Source organism: Aulostomus chinensis, chromosome 8 (assembly GCF_037954235.1).
Source record: "Aulostomus chinensis isolate RoL2024-O1b breed Wild chromosome 8, RoL_Achi_v1.0, whole genome shotgun sequence".
Taxonomy (NCBI): Eukaryota; Metazoa; Chordata; class Actinopteri; order Syngnathiformes; family Aulostomidae; genus Aulostomus; species Aulostomus chinensis.
In genome coordinates this window covers 24,978,455-25,006,412 of record NC_141327.1, presented here as the reverse complement: position 1 = coordinate 25,006,412, position 27,958 = coordinate 24,978,455, and the positions used below count along the sequence as shown (strand labels likewise).

The window sequence follows — 27,958 nt, the reverse complement described above, 5'->3', positions numbered from 1 at the left end:
AGAAATTACAGTATTGGTTACGCATGCGTACCTTTGGCTCTGGAGGGGGAAGATGGTGTGGAACGAATGACAGGTTTCTTTAGGCTGCTGCTGGGTCTGTGGGCATCCGCTGGTTTGGGGGATGTCACAGTTCTGCTTTGACCAGTCTGAGCATTTGCTTGGGAACTTGCAGGCTCAGACTTCCTTCTCTTCCTGTAGTCACTGGCAGCACTGCAACAAAGTCATCATGAATGGCTGCTACCTCATGAAGACAATACACTTGTTTTCCCTTTCAAGTACTCACAAATAGGTGTTCTGAGCTCACAAAAACATTTTTCCATCATTGCATTACTTCTTTGTGACTTTTGGAATTTAGAAAAAGCCAGCCACGTATATTGATGTTGAAACTACTGGCGATCATCTCAACGAACAAAAAAACAACTGAAAAATGTCCATAAATATCCATCTACAAACTCTCGAAAACATCATCGGGCAAGTTAGTTTGTTAGCTGATCACACTCATCCATGATGCATTCATGCTCCTTCAAGGTAATGCAGAACAGGCAGGGTTATAGCGTTAGCACAGTTTTGCTAGTTGGTTGAGAGGGTCGTCAATAGCTTCAAGCTATGAGGCTGGTTCTGTCTCCATTCTGGACTTACAAAGAAGTGATGCAGGAGTCTTTGTGAGCTCAAGAGCCCTATTTGTGTGAATCTGAAAGGCAAAATACTGTGAAGTATCACTTTAATGCAGTCTGCTATTGTATCATCCTTGGGCTGACTGCAAATTAGAGAAAAAATAAACCACATGTACATCGCTACAGGCACAAATCTCCAACTATTTTGAGTATATACATGTTAAACCAATTATTGCCCTTCAGTTCCTACAAAAGTGTCAAACCATTATCAAATTGTAAACAGTTTCCTCCATTATACTTTCCCATATCTGTATATGGTTCTCATTCCAGCAAGGATATGTTAGTTTTTCTTATTCAAAGCACTCTATTCAGAACACACTCAATGTCACTTAAATGAATTACACGACCTATTCATCACATCCTATTTCTACCCTCTGTGCTCACCAAAGAAAACAGGACTCTAAAAGCAGGGCATTGGTGAAAAGGAGAGGGACAAGGCAAGGATTAGAAGGAGGGGAGTTGAGGGAGGGATTGGAGGTGAAGGGCAGAATCAATAGGACAGCTGGGTTAATTTATTCAGGTTAGTAATAAAGAGAGATGCAAAGAGCCCTGTCCTCAGTAACAAAAGCATATAAAAACTTACACTAATCCTTGGACATCAAAGAAGAAATAGCACACAAAGAGGCTATTTCTGTCAGAGATTGGGAAGGAATGAGCAGGACACTGCTGAATCACAGCAAGGACCACTGCTGTTTAGAGGATGGGGGAGGGGAGAGGGGGTGCAAAGGACAATAAAAGAAACAGAGGTTACCTCGCAGGTCTCTCTTGAGCCTTGTCAGCAGGAGGGATGCGCAAGGATGTCTGAAATAGGGCAGAAAACAAAAGAGGACAGTGAGATCCGCAAGAACAAAGAGTCGAGGTTGAGCAGCAACTCACAATGCACAGACTGCATGTGGTTGTTTCTGTGCCACACTCAAAATGTTCCCCCAGCTCGAGGTGAGATGGATGCTGGTTCCACATGGCGCACCTGACCAAGAAGAAGCCAACTGGTGTATACGGTGAAAAATCCTTTTCTCTTTATGGCTGCTATGGAGGATGGTGGCGAAGGAGAAATAGCAAAGGATGTTATGAGCTGGGCTGAGGGGGCAAATGTTGCCCTGTAAAACATGGCCTGGATCATCTGGAATGGATCTTCTTGATGAACTAGGGCAAAACCTCCACTCTGATGCTATTGCATTCATCATCCACAATCACACCATTTCAAATACAGAACTGCGATTTACATTAGAATGTATTCTAAGAAAAAAAGCTTTTAAAACATTCAAGGAGGGAACTGTTAGCAGGTTTTCATAAATAACAAGTAGATGAATTACATTTCAAAGCTAAACGATCAAATTATTTTATGTTGGGTGGTTAACACATTGTATTGCAAATGCTCAATATTATGGTAATTTAAAACAATCACATCTACTATATGACTTAGCAGCAAATTACTGGGTTCCTGTTATTACTATGAGATTAACAACACTACTATAGCACTCATGAATGTGAGTTTACCTCAATGCGCTGGCGAGCGGAGATGTCTGGATTATAATCCAGCCGTTTTTTAGGAGGCTTGAGCCCCAAGCAGCAGCAGTGAGCATGAGGAGGAGAGGAGGAGGAGGAATAGGAGGAAGGTGAAGATGAGGTGAAGGAGGAGAAGCAGTGGTGGCATCATGGGGAGAGTAAAACACAAACAACAAACAAGAAATGTGGAGAGAGTGAAACCCGTTAGAGAATCTGAGTAATCAGAGTTGGACTACTTCACAAACGTTGCACACGTACAAAACATACAGTACACGTGCACACAATCCATTCACACCTTTTTCTGATACATACCTACATCACTCATTCTTATACAAATTCAGATTTTATCGACTGCTCTGTTCCCATGTTGCTCTTTCTTAAGATAAATCATGGCTATGAATGATGTATATCACACACACATACACACAAACACATACATGCGGAGTGAGATCAAGCTGTGAGCAGAAAGCTGAGTCAAGCACAAGCTGCAGTGTTCATTTGAGAGTGCAATGAGCTGCACTCTCAAATACTGTGATTAAGTGCTGTTTTACTAGTGCACATAAACGGTTGTTCACTCAGTCAGTCAAAGCTTCTTACACGTCACCTCAACAACCACTGAACGTATTGTTAGGTTACTCTGTCCTGTCTGGTGCAGTCAGTGCATGAAGGGAAACCATCTACAATCTAAGGGCTTATTCAGTGATATGAAACATTCAAAATATTGCAGGTAGAAATCTCAGCACACAGCTGAATATGACTCTGGGAAGTCACAAAGTCACGCTGTTTTCATGTGACATTTCCACCTGAATATCTCAAATAAGCCCAGTAAGTTATCTCCTGACTGATGTCATGCGCTAGCATGGACAGAGGCATGTCCCGATGACACCCTGTAAATCAGTCAAGTTGGGGTAATTTGATCCCAGGTATGAGGCGAGAGATCCTGCCCCGAGTCTTGCATGCTGTTACAAGCCACATTCAACAGAGGGCACTAAATCCATTTAGCTTGAAGATATGCAGAGTATTCCTCAATACCACTAGAAGTGATGCCAAAGAAAAAGCAGAGGTAAAAGTAATAAATGAGTGAACAGGGTAAATAAAAGAATTATTCATTGATACACACATGATTGAAGGATGACATTAGAAATCTTAAATTGACTTTCTGCATATCTATCAAGGTTCTGATTGACTGACTGTGCATCTCTCAAGCAAGCATTAACCTTCATTTTGGGGGCAAAAATTAGAATGAACCACCTAAAACAAGATGCCCTGGTTTACAATGCAGTGCCTGCTAGCCACCAGACCAAAAACCCAGCAACGCAAAGACATAACAGCCTGCCACACGAGTGGGGGGGACAGGGGTCACAGCACCCAAATACTACATGCCCAAACAACTAGCCCCACCCAGTCTAATGGTGAATACATAATTATAAAACCATGAGAGGGGTGGAGAGAGTGGGTGCCTGCCTATGGCAGGGTTGGTTGAGGGAGTAGCTAGGCCCTGACTTACCGGCCGCCCAAACTCCAGCTCGGAAAAGAACTTATACCAAGGCTCGTTCTCTAAATCTATGTCATCATAGGTCTGGGAAAGCATGAAAGTAATAGAGAGAGGAAGTTGAAGAAAAGACAGAAAGGAGGAAGTGTGGAAAGAAGTCACACAAAGAGAGACATGGACCTCATGGTTAGGAATGGGCACAGAGAAGGCGACATGGGACATGAGCGCAGGATGAACCGCTATGAAAAGATTTAGAGTCGCTCATGGGGACAAAGGCAGAGGTGTAAAACTCATTTACTAGTGACATAAACAAGAGAATGCTTTGCATCCTTACTGTCAACTGATTTGAAAAATAATTGTTAAAATCAAAACTACATCAGTTATACAGTTGACTTAATTGGAAAAATAATTAAAATAGTGAATACAAAATAATCTAACATACACAGCACAACACTGTGACTGCAACTTGCTCATTTAAGAGGACATGTAGGCAATGCTTTCTATTTTTTTTTTTAATTATTTCCATTCATTACATATGCATACTGGGCTGGGTGTTCCATGGCAGAACCACATTTCTGTGGCTGCTAATGAATATCAGTAAGTGACTTTGAGCATTAAATATTTAACACCCAACCTCATTAACCACACTTTCGTGCCGACTCAAGATATTTCAAAATGAATATTGTGTGTGTGAGAGCAGAAGAGGGCGCTGATTACATCTCAGAAAATGAGGAGGTACATAGTAAAAGCAGGTTTGTAAAATATGATTAAGTGGATAGCAATTCATCATTTTTAGAGGACATTTACATTTAAATGCTATTTATATGACTTTATACTGTATATCGCCTTGTATTTGTCCCATGCAAGTGTCTTCATTTTTTTTGTAATCAACAGGTGCTCTATAAATGTGTACTGTTCATGCTCTGTTGCAGAGATACTTGAAACATCCGATAGCTTGCACACATAGCATGTACCTGAAGGACAAAGATGCCGTACACAATCATCTCCTCTGATCTAACACAATGGATTCCAACAACCAGCTCTGCCTCTGTAGCTAATGGTGAAGAATTCTCCCAGGAATAAACAGGCAGCTGGGATACAAATATTTCTTTATTTCTTCCATTTGCCTCCATAAGAAACAGTCAACGGCCTGTAGCAACTGCTTTTCATTAAAGTCTGAGAGCTTCCTTCCCGACAAATGCGTCAGAGAATTTCACGTTTTTTTAAACTCCAGAGACAATGCAGTGTTTTAGCCATTTAAATCCTGTTCCTGTATGGAATTTGAGTTTTCACACCAGATGAAAAATGCCAGGGGATGTTTTGAAGGAGTTGCGGTGTCACATCGCTCTTGCTTGTCAGATTTGAGACAGATGAGTCACCATGAAAAAGTGAACCCTAGAGCACAGACTGACGTTTTCACACGCAATGTAAAATAAATACACAGAGACATAAAAGGAACTAGAGGAGGAGTGCAATGGAGAAACACTTTTTGGTTGCTATGGTTTGTACACGCACAAATTCACAATTAACATTTTGACGTAATTTCTTTCAGAGCCCAGACATGAAGATGATGTGGCATGGAGACACGGGGTTCCTCAGACACAAGGTGAGCCAGCGTGGGCTGAGTTCTAGTCTCCATAGCTTTTTCCCTTTATTGCCTCTGTCTATCAGGAGCTGACTCGTGCAATATTGCACTGGGCGAGCTCTCTGCAGTCATCACATTAAACAACAGTAAAACCTTCACAAACCTTTTTCCTTCCACACTTTTCCCACTCCTCATCTATAAACACACTGTCCATTACATCTCATCCTTATCGTTCTCTCCACATCCCATGGATGGTAATTATCTCTGCTATATCATCTGCCACACGCAGAGTGAACAGTCGCTGGTGGATGCTGCACTGGAAACCTTTGCTTTTTAACACCCACATTATCTGTGATGGAAAAGGGTGCCTTTGAAAACACCAACAGCATGAAAGCATTCAGGATGAATCACATAGATGGGAATATAGACTAACAAATAAGAAAGGCACATGTGTTTTTGTAAGTCCGTCTCAGCAGTGTTCATTGTTTTACATTACACTTTTTACCTCTCTGGGGATGGACTTTTTATTGTGAGCAGTATATTTACTGAACAAGCAGAACCACAAAAAACAGAAAACAAATGATTTCATTATTACGGTAACTGATATATTTCTTCAAGCATCACGCTCTGCTTGTGTCAACAATTTTACAGCCTGAGCTGATACCAGATTAGCTCCCCCACGCCTCACGGGTCGGGTGTAAATAGAAACGTGTGTGATGATGACTAGCAACCTTTCAATGGATACATGATAATCAGATGGAAGAAGGTCAATGAGATACTCACAGGTCTTTCATGTTCCAAAATTGAGGACTTCCCAGGCTCATACTCAAAAATACTCTTGGGCTCTGCACGATACTTTCGTGTGTCCACCTTCCTGTCAGGAGGACCCCATTCATTCCTGCCACAATTTTCAGAAAAGTCAGTTCATATTCAGCTAAAAGCTAAGAACTGTTACACATTGGATGCCAGTGTTCACTCTGAAGGTTTACTTTGAAGTTTTGCTTACATATCTGGTGTGTCCTTGTCACGATCACTGTCTCTAGCCCTTAGCTGGAGGAGGGACGGCATAGGTGGGGGTGGTGGGGGTACTGGGGATGGCGAAGGCTCCCGAGGTGCAAGGTGCCCACCGTTGTCCGAGGGGCTCTTAGCTAGTGGCCTGTACGTATGTGTACGGGGGGCTGGGTGGGCCAAGGTGGCGTTGGATGACAGGCTGTAGTCTTCTGTTAGAGGCAGAACAACGATAACGTTGGAGGAAGGGATGATGAGAAAGAACAAGCAAGACAGGAGGATGCAAACAGATTGGGAAGAGAAGACTTATTGGAGGACAGAGCCTAAGAAGCATCTCTCACCGTTGTTTATGACAGCGTATGTTGCGTTGTATGTGTCAGAATAGTCATCATCTGTAGAGGAAAGGAGCAGAGCATTCACATAACATACATAAACACAGAGTACAGGACATAATATTGTATGCCTGATAAATCCATAAAACTACATGCTGTCTATTGTGCAACACTGCAGACATACAACAAGGCTCTCAAAGATGTTTGAGAGCAGTTATAAGTAACACAACTATGGTTTTCAGTCACAAAAGCTTCAGTTATCCACTTCTCCTCTGTCCATCCACAAGTTAGTCATGTTCACAACTGTTTTTGGTCATTCTAGCAGCATAGTTCTGGGGAGGGCAATGTTGGGTCAAGAGTGGAATATTTCAACAAGTACTGGATGGATTGCATGACATTTTGTATTACTTACTTTGCTGATTCCCTGAGCTAACATTTCCTGGAACGCAACTGTAAGACAGGCATTCTTTCTGTGTAAAATATCTCCAAAGTAATTGGATGGATTATTCTGAGTGACGGAACTGCATAAAATGTGGTAGACATATTCATCAGAGACATTCAGACATCCCGTAGATTTAATCAGTGCCTTCCCTCTAAAATGCTGTTGGCATGTCAGTCTTATATTGAAATCTCTTGCCTGGATGGGTAGCTATTAAATGTGGAATCTCAGTGTACTCTCTTGTCATTTCACGTAATCATCAGCTAGGGTTCTCAATCTGACCAATATTTTAGTTTATCTGAAGCACTGAAAAACATTTACACTGGCTTCTGCTAGTCTTTGTGTTTTATCCATTCCAGCTGTGCAGAGTTGTGAAAGGAGCCTGGATGTGAACTTATCTCTAGTTTGCTTTTTCACTTTCTGACTTGCTTTTACTTGATAGCGTTGCCTGACGCTATTGCCTTGCAGATGTCCTCCATTGTATAGGCGTTCCAAACACATCTAAACCCTTTTATTACCACAAAAGATTTCTTACAGAACAAAATCTGACCCTCAGTTTTGTTTCAATAGTTATCTTTTTCACAGAAGCAATGTATCAACCATTGATTTATACACTAGGCTCTGATGAGATGCATAAGAATTCTCTGACATGCATTATAGGCCATCACAGGACACACAAACATTTAGTAGTGTATGTAATGAATGTGTGAGAGAGAGAGAGAGAGAGAGAGAGAGAGAGAGAGAGAGAGAGAGTGTGTGTGTGTGTATGCTGTGACAGAAGAAGCCTGAGCAGTTTGGAACAAACAAGCCTTGTACTGACAGTGTGATTCTGTCTAACCCACAAAATTAGAGCATATTTCCCAGGACGGCTCTGAGTCTGTCAGAGGTTTCTTTTAATTTCCCCTCCTCCCTAGACTCTAATGAGTTCTGGCTCTGTGGTTCTTTCAGCCTTTTGGTTCAACAAGAACCGACATGGACAGACGCACAGAGCCACAAATAATGGGGACATTCTAGTCTTGATTTTATGATTCAGGAAGTACTTACCTGCTTTATGAACCTTGTGGATCTGTTTGAACATGGTTTTGTACCAATCCTTTGGCCTATCCACCGTCTGTGGACACACATAAATGATTTAGAGTGTGCACCAGTACATTAAACATAACTGGATCACTTAAGTTAGAGGCTGGAAAGCTTCTCTGTGCCACAGGACTTTACTATGCCACCTCAGCCTTTGAAGAGAGATATTTTTCACATTGACACAAATAAATACTTAATACAAATTAAGTTATTATTTCTGGAGGCATACCTTGTTTTGCCTCCAATCTTAAAACTAGGCTTAAACAACATAGTGTATAATGTCCAGTACAATTCTGTCAACATTTTACACGATTTTGTTTCATTCAGAATTTGAATTTTGAGGTGGTTTCATTTGCATTTGATCAATAGATTTTTGTTTTTAATACATCAGTTTGTGCCATTTTTCAGGCTGTGATTTGAAAAAACAAGGTTTAACCAAACATAATCATCATTTCTTTTTTTTAATGTTGTGTAAATAACTCGATAAAGTATAGAGGTTAGCATCTGAAAATTAAAAATATAGATTTATGCTGTAATATAAACATATGACTAATAAAATCATAAAAATCCCATCACAAATTACACACTGTAGAAGTAGTAGTAGTAGTAGTAGTAGTTTTCTTCTACATGAGCCATGTTACAGCAGAACGTCCTGGTCTTCTGCCAGGAGAAACCAGCAGAAACCCTGGTATGAGTCTCTTTGTGTATTCAGTATAGATCCAACAGCCACTTCAAAAAAGAGCTATCAAATGGCAAATGGAGACTTAATCCTCTCTTTATTCAGTAGCACCAAACACTGTGTCTGGACTCTGGTCAGTGAACAGGCAGTTTGGCTCCACAGAAAGGGATTGTGTGCGACTGTGCATGTTGCATCGGCCTGGCCAAGAGATGGGCCAATTACCACTTCACTCTCCACGGTTACCAAACAGAATGCCCGCAAAAATGTTTGTCTGCTCACAATAAGATGCATCTGTTTTTCTTCATTCCTCCTCTTTTCACCTTTTTTCTTAGCTTTTATTGGCCGTTTCGCTCACTCTGCGTGTAACTGTGTTTGTAGAGTTCACTCATTCTGAAGTTCAGCATGTCTGCCTTTTAACGTTGCTCTTCAAGAAATGGATAACCCAGTAGAATGTTAGTACAGGAAAAAAAAAACCCTCAGGGATCTTTCAGCACCATAGCAAAGACTTGAACTCATTATACATCTGCATGGAGGAAAAGTCAGTTAGATAGTAAGAAAAAGAAAGGACTTTTAATAAGGGGTCAGAAGTTGCTGACAGCTGAAAGCAATCCCCTCTCATAGGCCTGATCACACGTCAAGACAACAAAAAGGGTTCAAAAAGACACTCCAGCGGAACCTTACTGAGTCAGTCCACTGCAAACAAAGGTGAGTAACTTCTGTTTGACCTCACCGTGCGGATGGCAATTGGAATGCCAGACTCGTCCACCGGGCCAATGCCTTCATAGTGGGGTGCTTTAATGACTGACACCTTCTTCTCTTCCTCTGAGAAGCGAGCGATGGGCACGGTGCTGCTGATGCTGGTGTGGCCCGACACCACCACCGACTCTCTAGTAAGAGACTCGCTGCCCTCTACAACACAAGGGAGATGAAAGGAAGGCAAACCACATTACTAATTTAAGCCAAATAGTCTAGAGGGAGAAATAAAATTAACACACATCAGCTGAACAAACAAGCACTGGATCAACTGATGTTTTTTTGAAGTATTTGGTTTATTTTGTATGCAGTATTATTTCAGCAATATCAGAACAAGCAGTTTCACCATTTTGTAGTAATTTATTTTGTAATGTACCACAAAACTGAATAGTTCTATGATTCACTCAGAGTAATATTACTCTCCTCGTCTACAAAAAGAAATGCATAACATTAAGTCACAATGACTCTTTAACTTTTGTGGGCAACTGCACATTGGGATATTTTTTGTGAGTAATGACATCAAACAAAACATAACAGTTAAAAAAAAAGTCTCAGCGTCCTTTGCTCACACCAAATGACATCATCTGTGTCTCACCTGAGCTCCTGCTCTGTCTCTGGAGCCCAGTGTGGAGTGAAGTTGGGAGAGGGGGATAAGATGGGGGTGAGAGGGGCCGCTGTGGATGGCCAGTACTTCCATTCATTGCATGAGAGAGGACCTGGCCCTAGGAGTGATCCACAATCCAGAAAAGAAAACATCAGTCTCTACAAAATGACAATAATGTAGCTCTGCAAAATATGGTAGATGAGATGTAGAAATGTAAAAAATACTGGGTGAAATAAAATGGTTAACTTTATATATCCAGCGTTAGTCATCATAGTGGGACAAAGCTTGATGTTGTAAGGTATAGAAGAATCGGTTCTGGTGGTGAATGAACATACATATTGACATCAGAGATGACAAGATTTATAGGAAGTGCTGAATCTGGGGTCACGTAAGAACAGTTAGTGACGGACTGGCACACATCGACACACATTTCATCTCCAAACAGACAGGGAAAGATTAAACGCTGACAGGAAATAAAGTAAAAATTAGTTTGGATTACAACAACAACACATTGGACATGATGGAAGGCTCCTCTGAAGAATGCTCTTCCATTCAACATGACAGGGACAAGTGATTTCATCTCACAAAGGATAAAAGCACAGTATTTTAATCAAAATGCTTCAGGTCAAAGATTCATGATACCTTGAAAACCACTGACTTCTCACCAAAGTAGCAGAAGCATCTCATCAATTACCATCAAAGCAACAAGCTGACACTCTGTTTAATACCGTTGTCTACATCAAAAAAACACTTGTTGCCAGAGTCTCAAACTCCTACTTCTATGGCAGAATAAAAAAGTACTAGAAGAACAGCAAGCTGTGGAGAAATATCTCACTTGATACATTTTCTTCCTTGTAGGAAGTTAAAGATGCTCTGCCAATATTATGATCACAGTATCATCAAAACACAACATTCTTCCCAACCACTAAAAAAAAGGACTTTTGGATCAGCGACCCACAGCATGACCACACCATCTCCAGAAGTTCAATGCATTTGTTAAAATATACTCAGATTTTACAGATATCAAACATCATATCAAATAACGCCTTCCTGAACACAGATGTAAATGATTTGCAGAAATGTTCACTAGACTGAAAATCCTCATGAAATACTCCTAATAGCGACAGTATATCCTAAAAATGTCCTGGATCAGTCTTAAGGACCAAGGATATGCAATTTCATCCAGATCACTTCCACAATATTTCATTAAAATCCATCCAGTGGTTTCTGACATATCACGCTAACAAACAAGACACATTACCTCCATGGTGGATGCAAAAATGCAACGATTAGAAAATGGCACTTCAGCTTTGATATCAGTCCTTTATAACCGATACGACAATGTGCCCATGCAAATTCATGAAATGCAGAGATTAGCATTCTGAAGCAGCGTCCCTTCTCTGGGACAAAAAAATGAGCTGAATGGAAACCTAACTGCAGCCTCAATACATGTTACCTTCCACTTCCGCCAGGAGTGTCTTTCAGGAGTCTTTTAAATGTCAGTAGCAAACAAGGGTACTTCACCTTTCTGCAACTTAGTCCCTGTAAAATGGTTTTGTCTGTCATGAATTTTTGATAGAAATGGGAATTAGACACAGGACAATTGTGCTGGATTGCACAAAAGGCATAACAAAGAACAACAAAGACAAGCACATGAAGACATGATATTATTATAGGTGGCTGAATTTAATTCAGGCATTAAGCAGATAGTTTGTAGTTGATGGTTAGTGAAGAGGAAAATAAGCAGCGGAACACATTTTGTGGAGGTCTGGTTCAGCCATCCAAATGAGTTGTGGAAGGAGGGGCAACCATTTGTTTTTGGTAATGATGTGTGTTACAGCAGTGACTTGTTGGGATAATTACGTTAGTGTCAGTGGCAGCTGCAGCAGTGGAGGCCACAGCGGTTGTTAGCACATCATCAGGGCCAGCAGTGGATGTGCAGACTGAGACATGGCTGAGGGTGGGTGACGGAGTGGGTGAGGCGCCAGGTGAGTCCAGGCTACAGATCTGCAGCTCATCAAGCAGACCCGCCGTGGACGAAGAGTAGTGGCTGAGAGCTGACACCGTCACAGGGGAAGCGGAGGGTGACACGTAGCCACTGATGCCCACACTGTTGGCTGTGGTGAGGCTTGGCTCAGTGACTGCTGCGCTGCCAGCTCCGCTAGGGACATACGGGGTGGGCGATAGAGCCTTGGGCATTAGGCCTGACAGGTAGTCGAGTGATTCTGAGCTGTGGCAGCGATAGGGGGAGTGCCGTGCTGTGGGGTCGGGGGAGAGAGGCCCCTGGTGTTGGAGGGAGAGGGAGTTGATTGGAAGAGGAGGAAAGGAGGAGAGTGCTTAGTGATATCGCTCATTAGCCACGCTGTCACAAAGGATGTGTCGAAGTAACACTTGAGCTCTACAGAAGTTGAAATGCTGTTGTGATATCACACTGGTGTCATGAGACTGCAGCACAATCTTCTGAAACATGATTAATGCTGTGGATTTAAGAGGCTCTGTTAGTTCAAGCTCTGTGGAGGGCCGCAAATACTGTATATGGACACTGGTATACAATCCATGAAACTGTGAGTTATCACAAATAATAGTTCACACACACAGTATATAAAGAATCACAATTAGTTTGGTTGTTGAATGGCAGCACCAAGACAAAAACTAAAGAGCAACACACTTACAACATTTAATGTGCATCATATCGTCTGCTTTCCGATCAGACATGTCACACAAATGAATAACAATGTCAGACTTCCCGTTGTCAACGCACGAGAAAGAGTAATTTGAGCAGTTTTGCTCCCAGAATTGGTTCATCCCAGCTTTGGTATCTTCACTATGTCTTCTGTCTGTAAAGCCCATCCTGAGTGTGTGATGGCAGTCAAGGGAAGGGAAATGTGTGTTGCCCCTTATTCCATCTTGATGTCACCAAGACAAAAACTCAAACAAAACTCATGTTTATGATGATGGTGTCGTGTAGTAGATTGATTATGCGCAGTCATTGCTGTCTTTTTGTGATATGTAGGCAGTTATGTACCAACAGCTCTGCGGGAGAAGGTCTTGGTGGAACAGCAGGAGGAACCTTCCTCATCTCCTCCTGGGATGGAGCTAAACTGGAGGCTTGGTTTGGGACCTTGAGCTCCACTGTGAGGTTTGAAGGCTGAAGCTTTTGATGTTTCAGGTTGTCTGGTACCAAACTGACCGAGGGTAAAGTTGTCTGTACTGAAGGTTCAGTGGGGGTGGGACCTTCTTGTGGATGTTGGGGGGTGGGTGGACCTGTGGTCTTAGTTTGGGGGTCACAATAAGAGTTGAGGTGCACCGGGGGGTCAGGGATGGTGACAGGAGTTAATGTAAGTGAAGACACCTTACGCTCCTGGACTTGTGCATTAGAGCTAGCAGATGCACTAAAGCTGCTAATATCATTTGTGACGGTGGACTGGTGTACTGGCTGGTCTGGGTTTGCACTGGTCTCAGAGTAGGAGTAAGAAGACGTGCTGCTAACAGTGTAGGACTCTTTCAAAACTGCTTTCTCATTCTGAGAGAATGTTAGCATTCCAGGACTCAGATCATTAGCCAAGGCAATGAGGGAGCTGTAGCCTTGTGGATTAGTGCCAGTGGATGAGAAATGGAAACTATCTCTTCTAGGAGGTGGGGATGGTATGTGATTGATATCCTTATTGGCCAATTTGATTGTTATGGCCAAAGGAAATTAAAAAAAAAAAAAAATCAGGTTGATTCAAAGCTTCAAGTTGAACAAAAATACAATCTTTGTGGTTGAAATATCCATAATTATAAATGTCAGTAAAACTGCAATTGTCAACATCTGTCAGGGAGGTGTGAGAGACATTTTACCTGTGTTGGTGACTTTTTGTCCTGAAGGTTAGGTCTGACACTGCGGAAGCCTTTGGCAGCAAGGGATGAGCTGCTGGCATCTCCATTCTTAAGGCCATCTGTTACACTGCGTGAGCGCCAAGAATCTGGAGATGAATTTAATATTGTTAACATCACACGCTCCAGTGACATATGGCATATTTCTTTGGTCTCCCTCATAGTGTGAAATGTCAAGAGGTCCCACTTTATTCATCAAAAAGCATAGACTCACCCAAGTCTGATGAGTGAGAATCACTCCCTGAGGAGAGACAAGGCAGAGCAAACATAAAGGTCATGTGTGAATGTGCAATCACACTAGTCGCAGCAACAAATGTCAAAACTACTGCACGTGATTATATCTGAAGTGGGCATCAACTCAAAGAGTGCTGGAGGATATTATGTGTGACAAAGGAGAATGGTAGAGGAAGAGAGTAGAGGTAAGGCTGAAAGGACAGAGGTCTGAAGGAGAACTGCACATCTGAAAAATTCCCTCAGGATTGCGGGAAACATCTTGATATGATACCAGCTCGGGGTATAAAAATTCATCCACCACATCGATGTATCGATTTATATACCTATGATCCAACTACATCCATCTTTGCTCGGCAAGTTGGCCTTCAGGATGACATGTAACAATCTATTATCATTAAAAATGTAATCAATCGATTGTAACGATACTCGAAAATAACACTAGATTTAAGCACGGCAGAATTTTATATAAATGTGTTTTTTAGTCATTTTAATTATAAAGACGTTAAACGTTATTCGATTCAGTCTGCCTGTCAGTGATGTCTTCACCAAGCACCAGCAGCAGCGCGAATTTTAGAACAACAAAACGTAGCATGGCGGATGACGGAGGAGAAGCCGGCGAGCGACAAAGTATCAAGCCATAACTGCGGTCCAGATTATGGAAACACTTTGGCTTTTGCGCAGATGGAGCTGTTCTAAATAAGTCGCTTGTTTGTAGGATATGTAAAAGCAAAAGTAGCTGGTGATCCTACCGTTAAATCAATCTCAATAGACACTGGTTGCACTTTAGTTTTGATATTAAATATTCTATTAGTTTTATGTTGAAAAAACAAAAGCAGTAGTAGCAGGTAAACCTGCTGTTGAAATGTTGGTTGCACTTACTGTACTTTTATTGAAAATGTGCTGAATATTGAAAATGAGAGCAGAAAAGGTAAACCTGTTAATTCAACCTGAAGTGTTGGCTGCACTTTATTCAAATAAAATGTGAATGCATTTGTCATTAACTGTTATTTACTTGTTGTTTGTTTATATCAATAATTAATTTATGCCTGATTCCCTTAAAAGAAACAACAGGAATCCAGGAAACTTCACCTGCACTGTCCAGTAATCAGGTATTTATTTCACAGTCACACTGGTAGAATTTTTGGCTAAGTTACTGAATCGATTTCAAGTCACTGAATTGTTTTGGATCGTGTCCTTCTAAATGAACCAATATCATCCTTGAATCGTGTCGGTAAGCACAAATCGTGATATGAATTTAATTGTTGTGAAAATGAATCGTTGCACTCCTAATACCAGCTACCAGCTGTACTAACATAGTGGATCCAAATGTATGAAAAGCAAAGACTGCATTTTAATAGAATAATGGAACGTTGAAAACCGTTTCCAGTCTTGCCCCCAGGTTGAGAAACACTGAACCAGTGATCAATACTGCACCTGCTTCTGCTACTTTTCCCCTGAAGAGATGCACTCCACACTTGATTTCTTCAGTCAACTACCAATTCATTAAGCCCAAATGTTCAAGAGGATGTTGCCACAGACATTGCAGATATCCAAAAGTCAAAATCCACTCAGAATAATGAATGTGAAATCACACCATCATATTATCCAAAAGTGGGCTTATTATAGAAAGTAGTTCCTTCAGTACAAATTGGAGGAAATAAAACTGTTCAAACTGACTTAGTTTTGATGTATTCATTTATATTTTTCTGTATATTTCAAGAACATAACATCATAAAGATTACTGTTTTGTTAGCTCACTGTTATACAGACAGTGGGTTTCTTTAGAGGAGTTGAGCAAATGGCAATTTTAGTCACCAGACAAGCCAATCCAAGTACATTTCAACATTTCTCCAGGGCTTTAGGGTGAATAAGTTTGTCTAGCCAATAAATTCTGACAGCAGAGACAGGGTAATAGAGGAAAACCTTTGGAATGCACAGGAAGATTTGAACAGACCTCACATAAATAGGAGGAGATGACAAGGAGTGTTGGGAGAGCATGACATACAGTATGAGAGCTGTCAAAACATCAACAGCCAGTAGGTAGAGTATGACATATGACTGGTTTAGAAAGCAAAGAACCCAGAGGAAATGACACAAAACCAAATATCACAATAAAATATGATTAGAAAAAAGAGCATCCAGCAGTCCAAATATTGCTAAAGCATACTGAGGCAAGCCAATATGTATTTGAAAGTATTTCAAATCTCAAGCTCAAGCCATATCAGGTTGTTGAAGGTCAAACCACACACTACCATTTGAAGTCTTACCTCATGCTTGGACCAACAGCGTAGCCCAGTTCGTGCCTTGAGGGGCTGCGTCTAAGGTTCTTTATTCACTCTCCTTATTTGATAGTGTGTTAATTAGTTGTGCATTTGTGAGTGTTAGTACCTGCGGCCAGATTTGGTGAGCTCTGGACCCTCTTCATGGGAGAGAGTATGAGTGACAAGGCCACGCTTTTGCGAGCATATCCTCCGCTATCTGAGAAATCACAGCCAGGCAGGTGATCATAGAGGCAGCAGCAGCAGCAGCAGCACACATGCACATGCAGATACACACACACACGCACGCGCACACACACACACACACACACACACACACACACACACACACACACACACACACACAGATGGATTAACACACATGCAAAGAAAGGTGACTAGCCAAAAACATAATCAAAACAATGGAGGCAAAGCACATGCATTTCAAACGACCCCATTTCCCTGCAACAAATCAAGGAATGAGCTGAGGGAAACTTGTACTTCCAAAACTATTACTTGATGTTTTGAGATGTTGTATGACATACGTCAGCCTAGCTATTTCCATCAGGAGATGTATAGTAACAGGAATCAGATCCTTTTTATTTTTGTAATCCTCAATACATTATGATTAGAAAAAGTCCAAGAGTATTGCAATTCTGGAGGGGCTAACGCGATTATCCAGTAGACAAATGTTAATAGATTAGACACGAGTGTCAATAATCCAAACATAATACAAGGTCTGTTTGCTGACATGCTGATAGACACCTCTCAAAATCTAGTGGTAAAAACGCAAGCCAGTGTTGGCATTTTTGTCAATATTCTTATTGAAGTACCTGGCACACAGCTTAGTTGAGCTCTATGAAAAATGTCAATATGGCAGACGGGTCAGTTATTTACATTTTCAGATACTCAACAACTTTTTTGAAACCATCAAATTTGGTTTTTAATTGTTCAGCTGTTATTTGTATCTACCAGCTACCACTACAAATAATGATCTATTTTTAGAGTCATATTCTGTTTTATAGTAGTCAATAACCAAGATGAGTCAAGCTACGACTGGCAGCTCCACAGACGAGTGAGTGATGAAGGATCAAAGATGGATTACGCATCAATTCACTGGCTGAAATACAGTTTGGGAAGACTGCCAAGTTGAGGCTAAAGCTTTGGAAAAGTATTGAGAGACGGCCACGTCACTGTGGTTAAAAGCAACATGTTTACTATACTTATACTGTATGCTTTTAGTCACAATAACCCAGGCTCAAAATGGACTAACACTAAAGTGGTGAAACAGGGTCAGGATTAGGGTTACAGAGTCATGCCTGTGGCCGAGGAGAACTAGCACACATAGCAGCTTTTAAAATAACCAGCCTGAGACGTGGAGACGAATTCATTCAGTTAAAAAAAAATACAAAACAAAGTCCGAAAATAAACAGGACACGTTATCATTCAAATGAATGGACATGGACCCTGGTGGCTGAATAGATCACATTTATGAAGAACGTATGTGCATACCTGTACCTGTATTCATATTGAAGAGCACTTCTTACTGATGGACTGCAGGTGGACACACTTTCCTGCAAAATAAAAAAACCAAAATACTAAGACAAAGAACAAGATGAGGACCAGTATGTACATTACAACAAACAAGTAACATGAACAAGCTTTGTATTATTTTGGAATAAAAATCATTAGCAGGTATTTTGAAGATTTGGCATTTCTGCTACCCACTAGGTCATGACTTTGACTAAAAACACAGCCTAAATAACAAGACATGAGCCTCTGGAGAAATGAATTAGTCACATAAAGGCTATGGGATGTCAAAGTCTATTTACACATTTTCTTTTTCCCATCTCAACACGGCATACACAGCAGACCTCTGAGATACGAAATGTGAGAAACATCTGAAATGTAAACTGAAAGATTTACTGCATTTCTGAACTAGAGGGGCACAGACCTCCCCCAAGGCCTGCAGCCCAGATCACAGCCCTACAAAAATAGCTTTGGCTTGCAGGATGCAAACTGTTATCGGGATCCACACTAAATCCTGCACGAGTAGACATCAGTGTAAATACGCCTGAATTGTGTACATAAAGATCAATCAAGTATTTAAAATTGAAGAAATGTAAGACGTAGTGGCTGTAGTCTATTATTTCATGTGAATCACTATTAAAAACTCTGAAAAATAATATTCGGAATGATCTCAGTTTAAGAGTAAGCAGGGATGCAGCAACTGTGAAATTCTCTCAAATTCAGGCCAATATTGATACCAATGTTTAAAATAATAATTTTTCCAATAGCCGCTGCCTGTTTATGTTGTTTCGTAGCTCTTTATTCTGCCTTTTGTGCCGGTGAAATCATCACCTCAACTTTTCAAATGGTGTTTAAGCCTTTAACACACTTCTCTGCAAGAAAAACTCAACCCAACACATTTCTGGACCTTGACAACAACCTTTTACTTGCCATCTGAGAATGCCATCTTATTTGTCAACAAGCTGACAGTAGTCAACAAGGCAAATATCAGCTGATGCCAATACATGACTAATATTTCGGTGTGTCCCAATAAAATAACTGTAGATGAAACTAAAAAGAGTAAAAACAATGTAAAGCAGATACCCCCTTCCATTAAAATAAAAGAATGTGCTGCACACTTCCCCCAAAGTTCAGCAAAAACCAGCGTGACAGACAAACAAAGAAACGGAAGACAGAAGTTGATGAAAACATAACCTCCTTGGTAATTTTGTGCTCCTTAAGTCTGGAATTTAAATAAGATGTCACATCTGAGTAGATCTGGGGTTGATTTGGGAATATATTACAGGACTGTTTGAACAAAAGCTGACACTGTGCTCACAGAGCATGTGAGTCTTTCCAATCGTGCAGAGTTTAAGCATTTCACTCCTCTCTAAGAGTCAAAATTAGACTGTGATTGTGAAAAATCACACTGGACCAACTTCATGTTTTTCTCATGGTCAAAGAGAATCAGTGTGCAAACAGGAAGATGCTTCTCATAGAAGGAGCTTTTGCCCATTAAAAAGACAAACAAAGTGCCTTCAATATTGCACTTAACTAGCTTCTTTTATTGCCAGATGGCTATGATGTAATTAAAGCATAAAAAAAACCCTAGATGGCACATTTTCTGTTGCTATAAAACACTGGATGTAGTATTCTCAAGACGTCCAATAAAAAAGGGACCCATTTGAGTGTGTTGAATCCCTCCATGAAAAATCATTATCTGCTTCAAACCTCCTCTCGTCATCTAGTGAATTCTGAAAACTAGAGAAAGTTGAGCTACCAAAGACACCACCTCCTCTGAGCGAGGATATTAATCTTGTCTTAATGGATTTAGCACAGCACAGCAAAGTAAAACGTTTAGTCTTTCTTTGGTTCAATGATTACATATTTTGTGACAAAAGTCTGTCATAATTCAAGCCTTAATTCCACGAATTCCACTGAAACATCTCAGCCTCGAATGGAAATACACTTTATGACATTTGTTTCAAAGCAGTGAAAACATTGGCTGACATTGTAAATTGACAGGTTAAGAACTGATAATTGCAGCTAAAATTTACTAGGGCTTATTTTGGACAAGGCATGCAGCGATATTGTGACATGAATGTGAAATCTGCCTTCGCAGCTGGTGAAGTGATGAGAGGCACAAGATGGATGGCAGCTTGTATTAGGCCTTGATGACAATATGAGCTTCATTGAGACGAAGTTAAAAAAAATAAGAAGAAAAAGTCACAAGCTATGTTTGAAATCCCCCCCCCCCATGTTTAATTCAACTTACTCGTTCCTTCAAAAATGTTGTAATTATACAGCTAGCGTTTAACAAGAAACCATTTCCTCTGCAGCCCGAGGATGTAGAAGTGATTTCTTCACATTGTTCTGGCTCTGCATTTTCATCTGACACAACACAAATAGCAGCACTTAACAGTTTGAAGCATCATCCAAAAGTTTTCCATTAGCACTGGAATGTCTTACAAGGACAGGAATGTGTCTCAAGTACTTTGTTTTCTCACCTTCTCAGAGGTTTCTGCACTCTAACATACTACCTGGAAATACTGCAGCATCTGTATTAAGAGCAGTTTCACCGACGGCTCAGTCATTAGTTATGCAATCAGCAGTTACGCATTTAATGGAACTCTATAAAATAACACCTACATTCACGTGAACGTGGAAAGCTGGACAAAACTGTAGTCTTACAGACATAGAAAGATTGGAAAATACCTTAAAATATCTTGAAAAATTATAAACACAACAGTAGATTTTGGTAGAAATATAAAGCATATACTAAGAGCCAAATGAGCTCTCTCCTTTCATTATAGCATTTCATAATGAAGAAAAATACATTTTTATCTTCACCTAAAATCTGTTAGGAGTGGTACTGAAAGGTGTAGTAATAGCACTTTCCTAAACTGCCCAGAAATGAACAGAGAGGATAAGCATGGAACCCTGCCCACATGGAAATACCATATAACGGGGTATTTAAAAATATCAAGGGTCTATTTTACACAGTCATCATGAACAATTTCTGAGGCACAAGGGCCCATTTAAACACCATTAACATTGTTGGGATTTCATTGACAATACAAAGCGTCAGTCAGTCAGGCTCAGTATTTACAAGGGGGATAGGTAGTGCCATTCAACAGAGCCTCTTGGCATTTATAGACTGTCTGCAGGACAGAGAAGCTTTTATTGGCCCAAATGAGATGTCAATCAAAAGGTCAGAGTGAAGCTGCATGCGAATTGAAAAAAAAAAAAGTTTCAAAACATGTTTGAAACAATAATTACGGGGCCATTTCGGGTAGATGCTGATCCACTCTGCACCTGTGTGGAACACAGAATCCAAACTGATGACAGAAAGAAGTAAACTCCAGGTTCATAGCTGTCCATACACAACCACAGGCTACTTAGACATGATGCATCAGCAGCGTATCTGTGTGTTTACGGATGTAACAACCTGGTGTTGGGACTAAATATTTTACTAGACTGAATTGCCAGGACGATGGTCAATGTATTCCAGAATTATTTTGCTGGAATCTCTTTTTTTTTTTAATAAATTAAGAAGAGGCTTCATTAGCAAGTTGCCTTAATTTAAAAGATGACCGGCTGTCAGAAGGAACTGTTGATTGTACCGGCCTTTGTGACAGTTTGTGCATCAACCAAATAAGACGTATCTTAGCTTTCTATTGATATGTCGCATGAGTCAGCGGTGGTGTGCGTGCTACTGTGCTGAGTACTCAATGTTCTGGTGGTCCACAGGCGTCAGTTTGTCAGGAGGGTAATCAGCCGATGATACCGTATACTGCTGTGAAATTTGAGGAAGGTTTAAAACATGTCAAACTGCCCAACCCTAATTATAAAAACGATCACTCAATTTAAAAGCAGGAAGTGAAACAAATATATAATTTTGTATTCAGTAAGTTTTTTTTTCCAGATTTGGTAGGGGCAAAATGAAAAACTAAGATGTTACAAGATACGGTTGTTGTCAAGAGTCAAATAAACTTCTGAGGTACCTCTGGAACTGACAAGAAAATAAATAGTTTCCAAGCAGCAAGTACAAGTGTATTTTAGAGAGCTACAAAATAATTTCACTGTACACAAATACACAATAATCTAGAGTTCCCAACCTAGCTGTTGCTAGTGAGAAGTGCATTAGTTTTTGGATGACATCAAACCATGAATTGTGGGCTACTTTCAGCCTCTCAAGACCTAATCCTCACCCTCATACAGGACGCCCTCGTAAATCTATCTCTGACTATCACACACACACACTCACACCACCGGGGTAAATCATGGGTCTGGCGTCGCAGGCTGTCGGCGTCCAAATGATGGTCAGATTATAAACAAGATCATGTTTCTTGGGGACAGATCAGCGGCGACACAGCAGCTGTGGCCATGGTGTAATGTTATGGCTGGACATGGGGAGAAACCTCAGCAGGCTCAACACCTCAGACTTCTCTTAGCAGACAGACCTTCAAGATTTCAAATGCAGAATCTGTAGCACTCTCTCAGGCTGACGATGATCATTAGTAGAATACGTGTTTCTTATTACAGTATTTCTGGAGTGGCGCCAAATGTTTCCATAAATATTTAGAGGGGGTTTCTCTAAGACAAGCAGTCCGAATAAGTGGTAAAAAACACTTTTATCAATTTTTAATAAATGATTGAACTTGCTGAATGTGTCAATTCCTGGAATATTTCTCTTCACTGTATTGTATCATATTACTGAATGAAAACCAAATGTTTATTATCCTCTCATTTCGCACAATTTCAAAATAGTTGTTTTCAAGTCTTTCTTTCGAGTCATTTTATTTTCTTACTTTGCCGTGGTTTATCCAGCGACTGTAATTTAGGCGTTGGTAGGCCACCAGGGAAAACAACTAGGCATGTAACAACTGAGTGTTATAATTCTGGAACTCCAAATACACAAGTCGCAGCCACAGAAAAATGTGATGTCCAACATGGCAAGCACATGAACTCTCATTAGTCTGCTGGGTGACCCACTTAGTTCATATCAGAGGACAAATGGGGTGTGGGAGCTGAATGTTTTGAAATAAAAAGACAGATATGAATCCATCCTCCTGCATTACATTCTTGGAACATTGTGTTGATCTGAGCTCATTAAAAGAAGCTGTTTTAATCAAAGCATTCCCACCCCCCTTGACAACATGTTGCTTTTCCACGTGACGAGAGTCTAAAAATTGATGACCTTCTTTGGCGAAACAAACTTGGAGTCAGATGATAAATGGTAAGTTTATACAGGACATAATAAATCTATGTGAGTTCACTCTAAATCTCATAAAATTAACATGATGGCGAGTATGACTAAATCAACAAGCAATCTGTCTCCTTGTCTTTGCTTCTATTAAGGAAAATAAATTCTGAAAAAGTTCTAATCCTAAATAAATTTTGTGAAAAACTATATGACAGCCTTTCTTGGGCTTCTGCCCAGTTTGTCAATACAACTTTGTTGCCAGTGTTTCTGATCAATTATTGGATGTATTTCACTTGTATTGTATTTTACCTGGTAGATTTTATCAGTGAGTGTTATTGTGTTAGAATTAATCATCCGTCATGTTTTTCTTTAGGGATACATAGACCTTACAATTATTATTATGCTTTCCACCTCTGGGATTTTGCATTTTATTTAGTGTTTTAATTTCCTCCTGTGCATATTATCTTGTTTTGGAGACTATCATCCCCTTCTGTAACTGTGCACATTTATTATGATTTGAGCCTTGTTTGCATGGGATTAGAATTAGCTGGGGAACTCAGTATTTTGCAATCATTCTTAATCCCATGCATATTTGCCATTTTTCTCATTTGGAAATGCCACCACAAATTACCGACCATACTTCACAAAATACAGAATTCATGTGATCATATTAGTCCCTTGCGAATCAGCATTTGAATGGTGAGTCGCCAGCCTCAGTCTGCAGGGCTGCCAAGGCTGACTCACACTTACATGGTTACTGATCCATTTCTCCCAGAAATGCTTAGAAGCTGATTGGTCACGACTGCAGTTTGTGAGGGTCAGGAGCCTGCTGTTGTACTCTCAAATGTCAAAAAACAGGAATTATGGAATGCATAAGGAACACTTACAGTTGCCTCCACCCACTGCAGTTATTCTCCCATCCATGACCCCAACAAGTCCACCATGTTTTCCAGTGCTATGATTTAGATTATTTTTAATTCGTCTCTAGGGAGATTTGCCTGAACATGTGGGCTGCTACATAAAAAAAACAACAACCATAACCCCCCCCCCCCAAAAAAAACCCACAAAAAGTTATTCAGTAATAGTAACAAAGAGTGAACAGTCTCGGAGGACATGAGGATGTGTTATACATTTCTGAATATCTTCATCTTACTTGTTTATGTAAATATTAACGACATATACCTATTACCAAATTACATGTGGCTCAATGATGAGCTGGCGGTTTCATGCCATTCATTGTTAGTGTGGTCTTATCTTTGTATTTCTTTGCATAACTTTAGCAAGGGGACATTTCGAGAGCCTTTTTTGTGAGAGAGTGAACAGTCATCGTAGAGATAAGCTGACTACGGCCTCAGGGGTCCTGACCCTGCAGGGGTCGCTCAGTCTGAGACATACTCATAGGATGTCAACAGATTAAGCTCTTTAGCATATCTATTTAAAGAACCAACCAAATAGTCTTGTAATGGGCAATTTCTTTTTAGTTGTGTCTATATGTGATGGCTTATCTGCTCTAGCAATCTCAGAGAAATAATAGACACTTAGAAAGACCTGACAGAAATATAAATGAACTCTAATTTAATGGGGATACGACTGGCAATCTTAATTATATCACTGAGAGTAAATCCCTTTAGGACAAGGCGACAGCGTGTCCCTGGAGATCGAACAGAAATGTCAGTGTAGACATGGCTAGCCTGAAAACAAGCCGACAGGAAGACTGACCCTTCCAAAAAAGGCAGAATGTTGAAATGCTTCGTTCCTTAATTGCTGAATCGGATCCAAGTTCTTTTAGTAGTGCATGTTTGTGGTAAAAACTGTGCAGAGTACGATAACAGATGCTTGGGAATCAAAATAAGAGTCTAGCAATAAGAAATTCCCCACTGAGATAAAAGTTAACACTGTATTTTACATATTTCTAGAAATATTACTGTTGGACATTATCCAGACATGAGTAAAACAAATAAAGAACTACAATATTCAGTCCAAAGACTGCCTGAAAATATGTGCAGCTAGCTAGAACTCTGCAGCTCTTTGCCAAATTATTAGCCAGCAAGACAAAACTGAGGCTGTATCATACAACTTTTCAGCAATGTCCTCCCCTCATGGCAATTGTGGTCAGTTGTCGCTGAAGTGGTTTGAGGGAACTGCTTATTTATGTATTCAAATGGTCATTTGGGGTTTTGTAGAACTTAACTGACTCATACAGAAAGGTGTTCCTAGTATTTTGCTGTCTTCTATACAAATTAGTGTTGACAAAGTAATAGTAACACCTCTCATTTCAAAAACTGAACATGACACACAACTAGTTCCTTCCTACCGTAACCCTCTCCTTGGTTCATACACGTGGTCATAAAAAATGTTCGGAGTTCTGTTTTACCGTGGCTGATGATAACACACGACAACTGAAGCTGGTTTCATACTCAGCCATACAAGCGTATGGATGCTATGTTTTGCAGCAGATTGGATTTACATATTCATTTTCACAATACATAAAGACATGATGAGGACAGTGTGTTTTTTTTCCTCAAGGCTGTTGCAACTTCACATTGAGGATAAATTAAGAACAGCACCAATTATAATTTTCATGGCCAAGTCTTATTCTTTTTTTTAGAGTCAGACCTGCCTTGCCTACTGCCTGTAAAAATTAAATCCAACAGAAAATTAGTTCGTAGTTTATCCCAGGACAGTGTGGTACAGGAAGTGTGGTACTGTGTAGCAAATCCCTCTTCTGCCAAAACTGTTGCTGCTTTAACTAGTATCAGAAATAATTTTTTAACACGACATCCATCTTGTTGTTTTTTTTTGTTGAATGTTTTCAACATGTCACATGACATAAATGTTATTGAGTGAGTCATATTGATCTGCTGCATCTGATCCTGCTATGTTCACTGCCTCGCTAGCTTTAGCCTCTTTGCTATCTACTTCCCTTCAGGCCTGTTCAACAGTGTCTCATTAATTTGCTTCTAAACGTTTTCCTGATTTTCTCTTCATGAATTAATTTATATTTACAAAGCTGGCTATTTCTATAATACGTCTGCGTCGTCATTGTGAGGAACTTCTCTACTAAATTTGTTAAAGTGTGGCAGCTACTTTGTCACAATGTGTATGACGTGCATGTCATGTACATGCATGCAAATTAACCCTGTACTGGGTATACAGAGATTGACAGTCTCAGGTCATGGCCAGTTCAGCTGAAATTGTGTTTTCGTTAAGTCCTAATATAAGTATAGTATAAATTTGTTTCAAAGAATGTTAATGCAACAATGCAAAGATGAGTGTTGCCTAAAAGTTTTATGATGCAAATGTTAGGTTTCTTATCAGTGCTGGGTGACCACTTGAGAATGAAATGAATAAGCCCAAGCACTGCTAGCAAGGAGTCTACACAGGACTACTGCACGGAACTTTAATCTCCTATTAAAACATGTCTAAATGACCCGTAGTTATGCTTTTATGAAATATTATGTATTGTCTGCGATGTGGATTTCATGCTCTGCTGCCTCTGTAAATGGCAGCAAATTGTATCAGTAGTTGTTGCAAGGAAAAGAATCAACATCTCCTTCACACAAACATGCAACAGCTACTTGTTGTTAGACGACGGTTTAATATGAGGTGGATTTTAAGCACCATGTAACTGTTCAACCACCACATTACTGACACTAGTTGAACAACAGCCACTTCCAACAAAGTCTATGTTATCTGCCTTGTTTGTTCAACCTTGCCACTCATTAGCAGACCCCCCCTGGCTTTATAAATGGATAGGGGAGGTCAATACTCTGACCCTGCGTGCCCACTCACTGTCCATACTGCAAACAACAGAAGCCCGTGTGTTCTGCAGATTGCATCACAACCCCACTAACGAGCAGAGCTATTGGTCTGAGTGCACTAATGCAATTATGCAACACAAACCCCTGCACTGTGAGTTCAGGCGATGGAAGAAGAATGAATTGGATGTGACAATTCATGGGGTGTTTATCTTACCATCTCGAAATGGAACTAGAGATACACTCACCATTGAGGGCTGTATTATACATGGAGAGGAACAGAGAGATAAAATAAAAAGAGGCAATGTACACAAGAACTGAATCTAAAAGCAACATAGATTAACTCAAAAGAAGATGTAAATGCAAAGAGAAGGAGAAATTAGAAACAGGAAAATATTTTAGGAGGCAGATTAGAGTAAATCCCACACTATTGAACAGAACAAAATGAAGCACATACGAGCATGCAGTACTATTTAGGCTGTCTGACTACAGCCATCTGGAGACGCAGCATCGCCTAGTAAACAACACCCCCAGAGCTGCCACCGTTTCATCTCCTCTCAAAACTGTCAGCCAGTGATCACAACATTAAAGAACTCTCAGCTACAGAAACGGAGACAAGTAAGAGGGCCCCTTTACAGTGATGCGACTGACCGAGCAAAATGGACAGACAATGTTGCATGGAGATGAAAGTGAAGCCAATTTCAAAAATGAGGCTTGAGCTTTTCCCGTGAAGACATTTTGACGTGGGGCAGTAGCTCAGCTGCGGTTGTGACTTTAGCTTTTTAAAATAGCTGAGTGAAGTGTTGGTCCCCTCAGACCCACAAACACTTAAATTTGAACTTGATGTGATGCCTAAAACTGAAGCAGCTGAAGACGATTAATCATCACTTATTCTCTGCCAAAGAAAGCAAGATAAAGACTCCTGACTGAGTTCAGGTTTGATCTTGTAAATTTAAGATAAGAAATAC

The 27,958-nt window shown here is 40.4% G+C and overlaps 2 protein-coding genes across 15 annotated transcripts in view; both read right to left on the bottom strand.

Annotated features, from left to right (window-relative positions):
* The window catches only part of sorbs2a (sorbin and SH3 domain containing 2a), a 61,760-nt gene that overhangs the window by 13,079 nt on the left and 20,723 nt on the right, over positions 1–27,958 (bottom strand). For 5 of the 14 annotated variants that reach the window (XM_086211875.1, XM_086211878.1, XM_086211887.1 and 2 more), the window contains 15 exons: positions 18,030–18,091; positions 16,648–16,737; positions 14,240–14,266; positions 13,990–14,114; positions 12,013–12,432; positions 10,141–10,267; positions 9,523–9,701; positions 8,081–8,147; positions 6,607–6,657; positions 6,264–6,477; positions 6,041–6,155; positions 3,688–3,759; positions 2,172–2,228; positions 1,426–1,475; positions 32–210 (listed from right to left, as the gene is read on the bottom strand). In XM_086211875.1, coding sequence (XP_086068001.1) covers positions 32–210; positions 1,426–1,475; positions 2,172–2,228; positions 3,688–3,759; positions 6,041–6,155; positions 6,264–6,477; positions 6,607–6,657; positions 8,081–8,147; positions 9,523–9,701; positions 10,141–10,267; positions 12,013–12,432; positions 13,990–14,114; positions 14,240–14,266; positions 16,648–16,737; positions 18,030–18,045 — 1,789 coding nt within the window. In that variant the 5' untranslated portion in view covers positions 18,046–18,091. The remainder of the gene's footprint in view (positions 1–31; positions 211–1,425; positions 1,476–2,171; positions 2,229–3,687; positions 3,760–6,040; positions 6,156–6,263; positions 6,478–6,606; positions 6,658–8,080; positions 8,148–9,522; positions 9,702–10,140; positions 10,268–12,012; positions 12,433–13,989; positions 14,115–14,239; positions 14,267–16,647; positions 16,738–18,029; positions 18,092–27,958) is intronic. The other 9 variants (XM_086211876.1, XM_086211877.1, XM_086211881.1 and 6 more) reach the window with 6 other exon arrangements.
* On the bottom strand, positions 12,440–13,840 carry LOC147257744 (uncharacterized; the record flags this gene model as incomplete). Its single annotated transcript, XM_086210002.1, has 1 exon — positions 12,440–13,840. A coding segment is annotated over one exon (705 nt), but the record flags the coding sequence as incomplete, so codon positions are not given.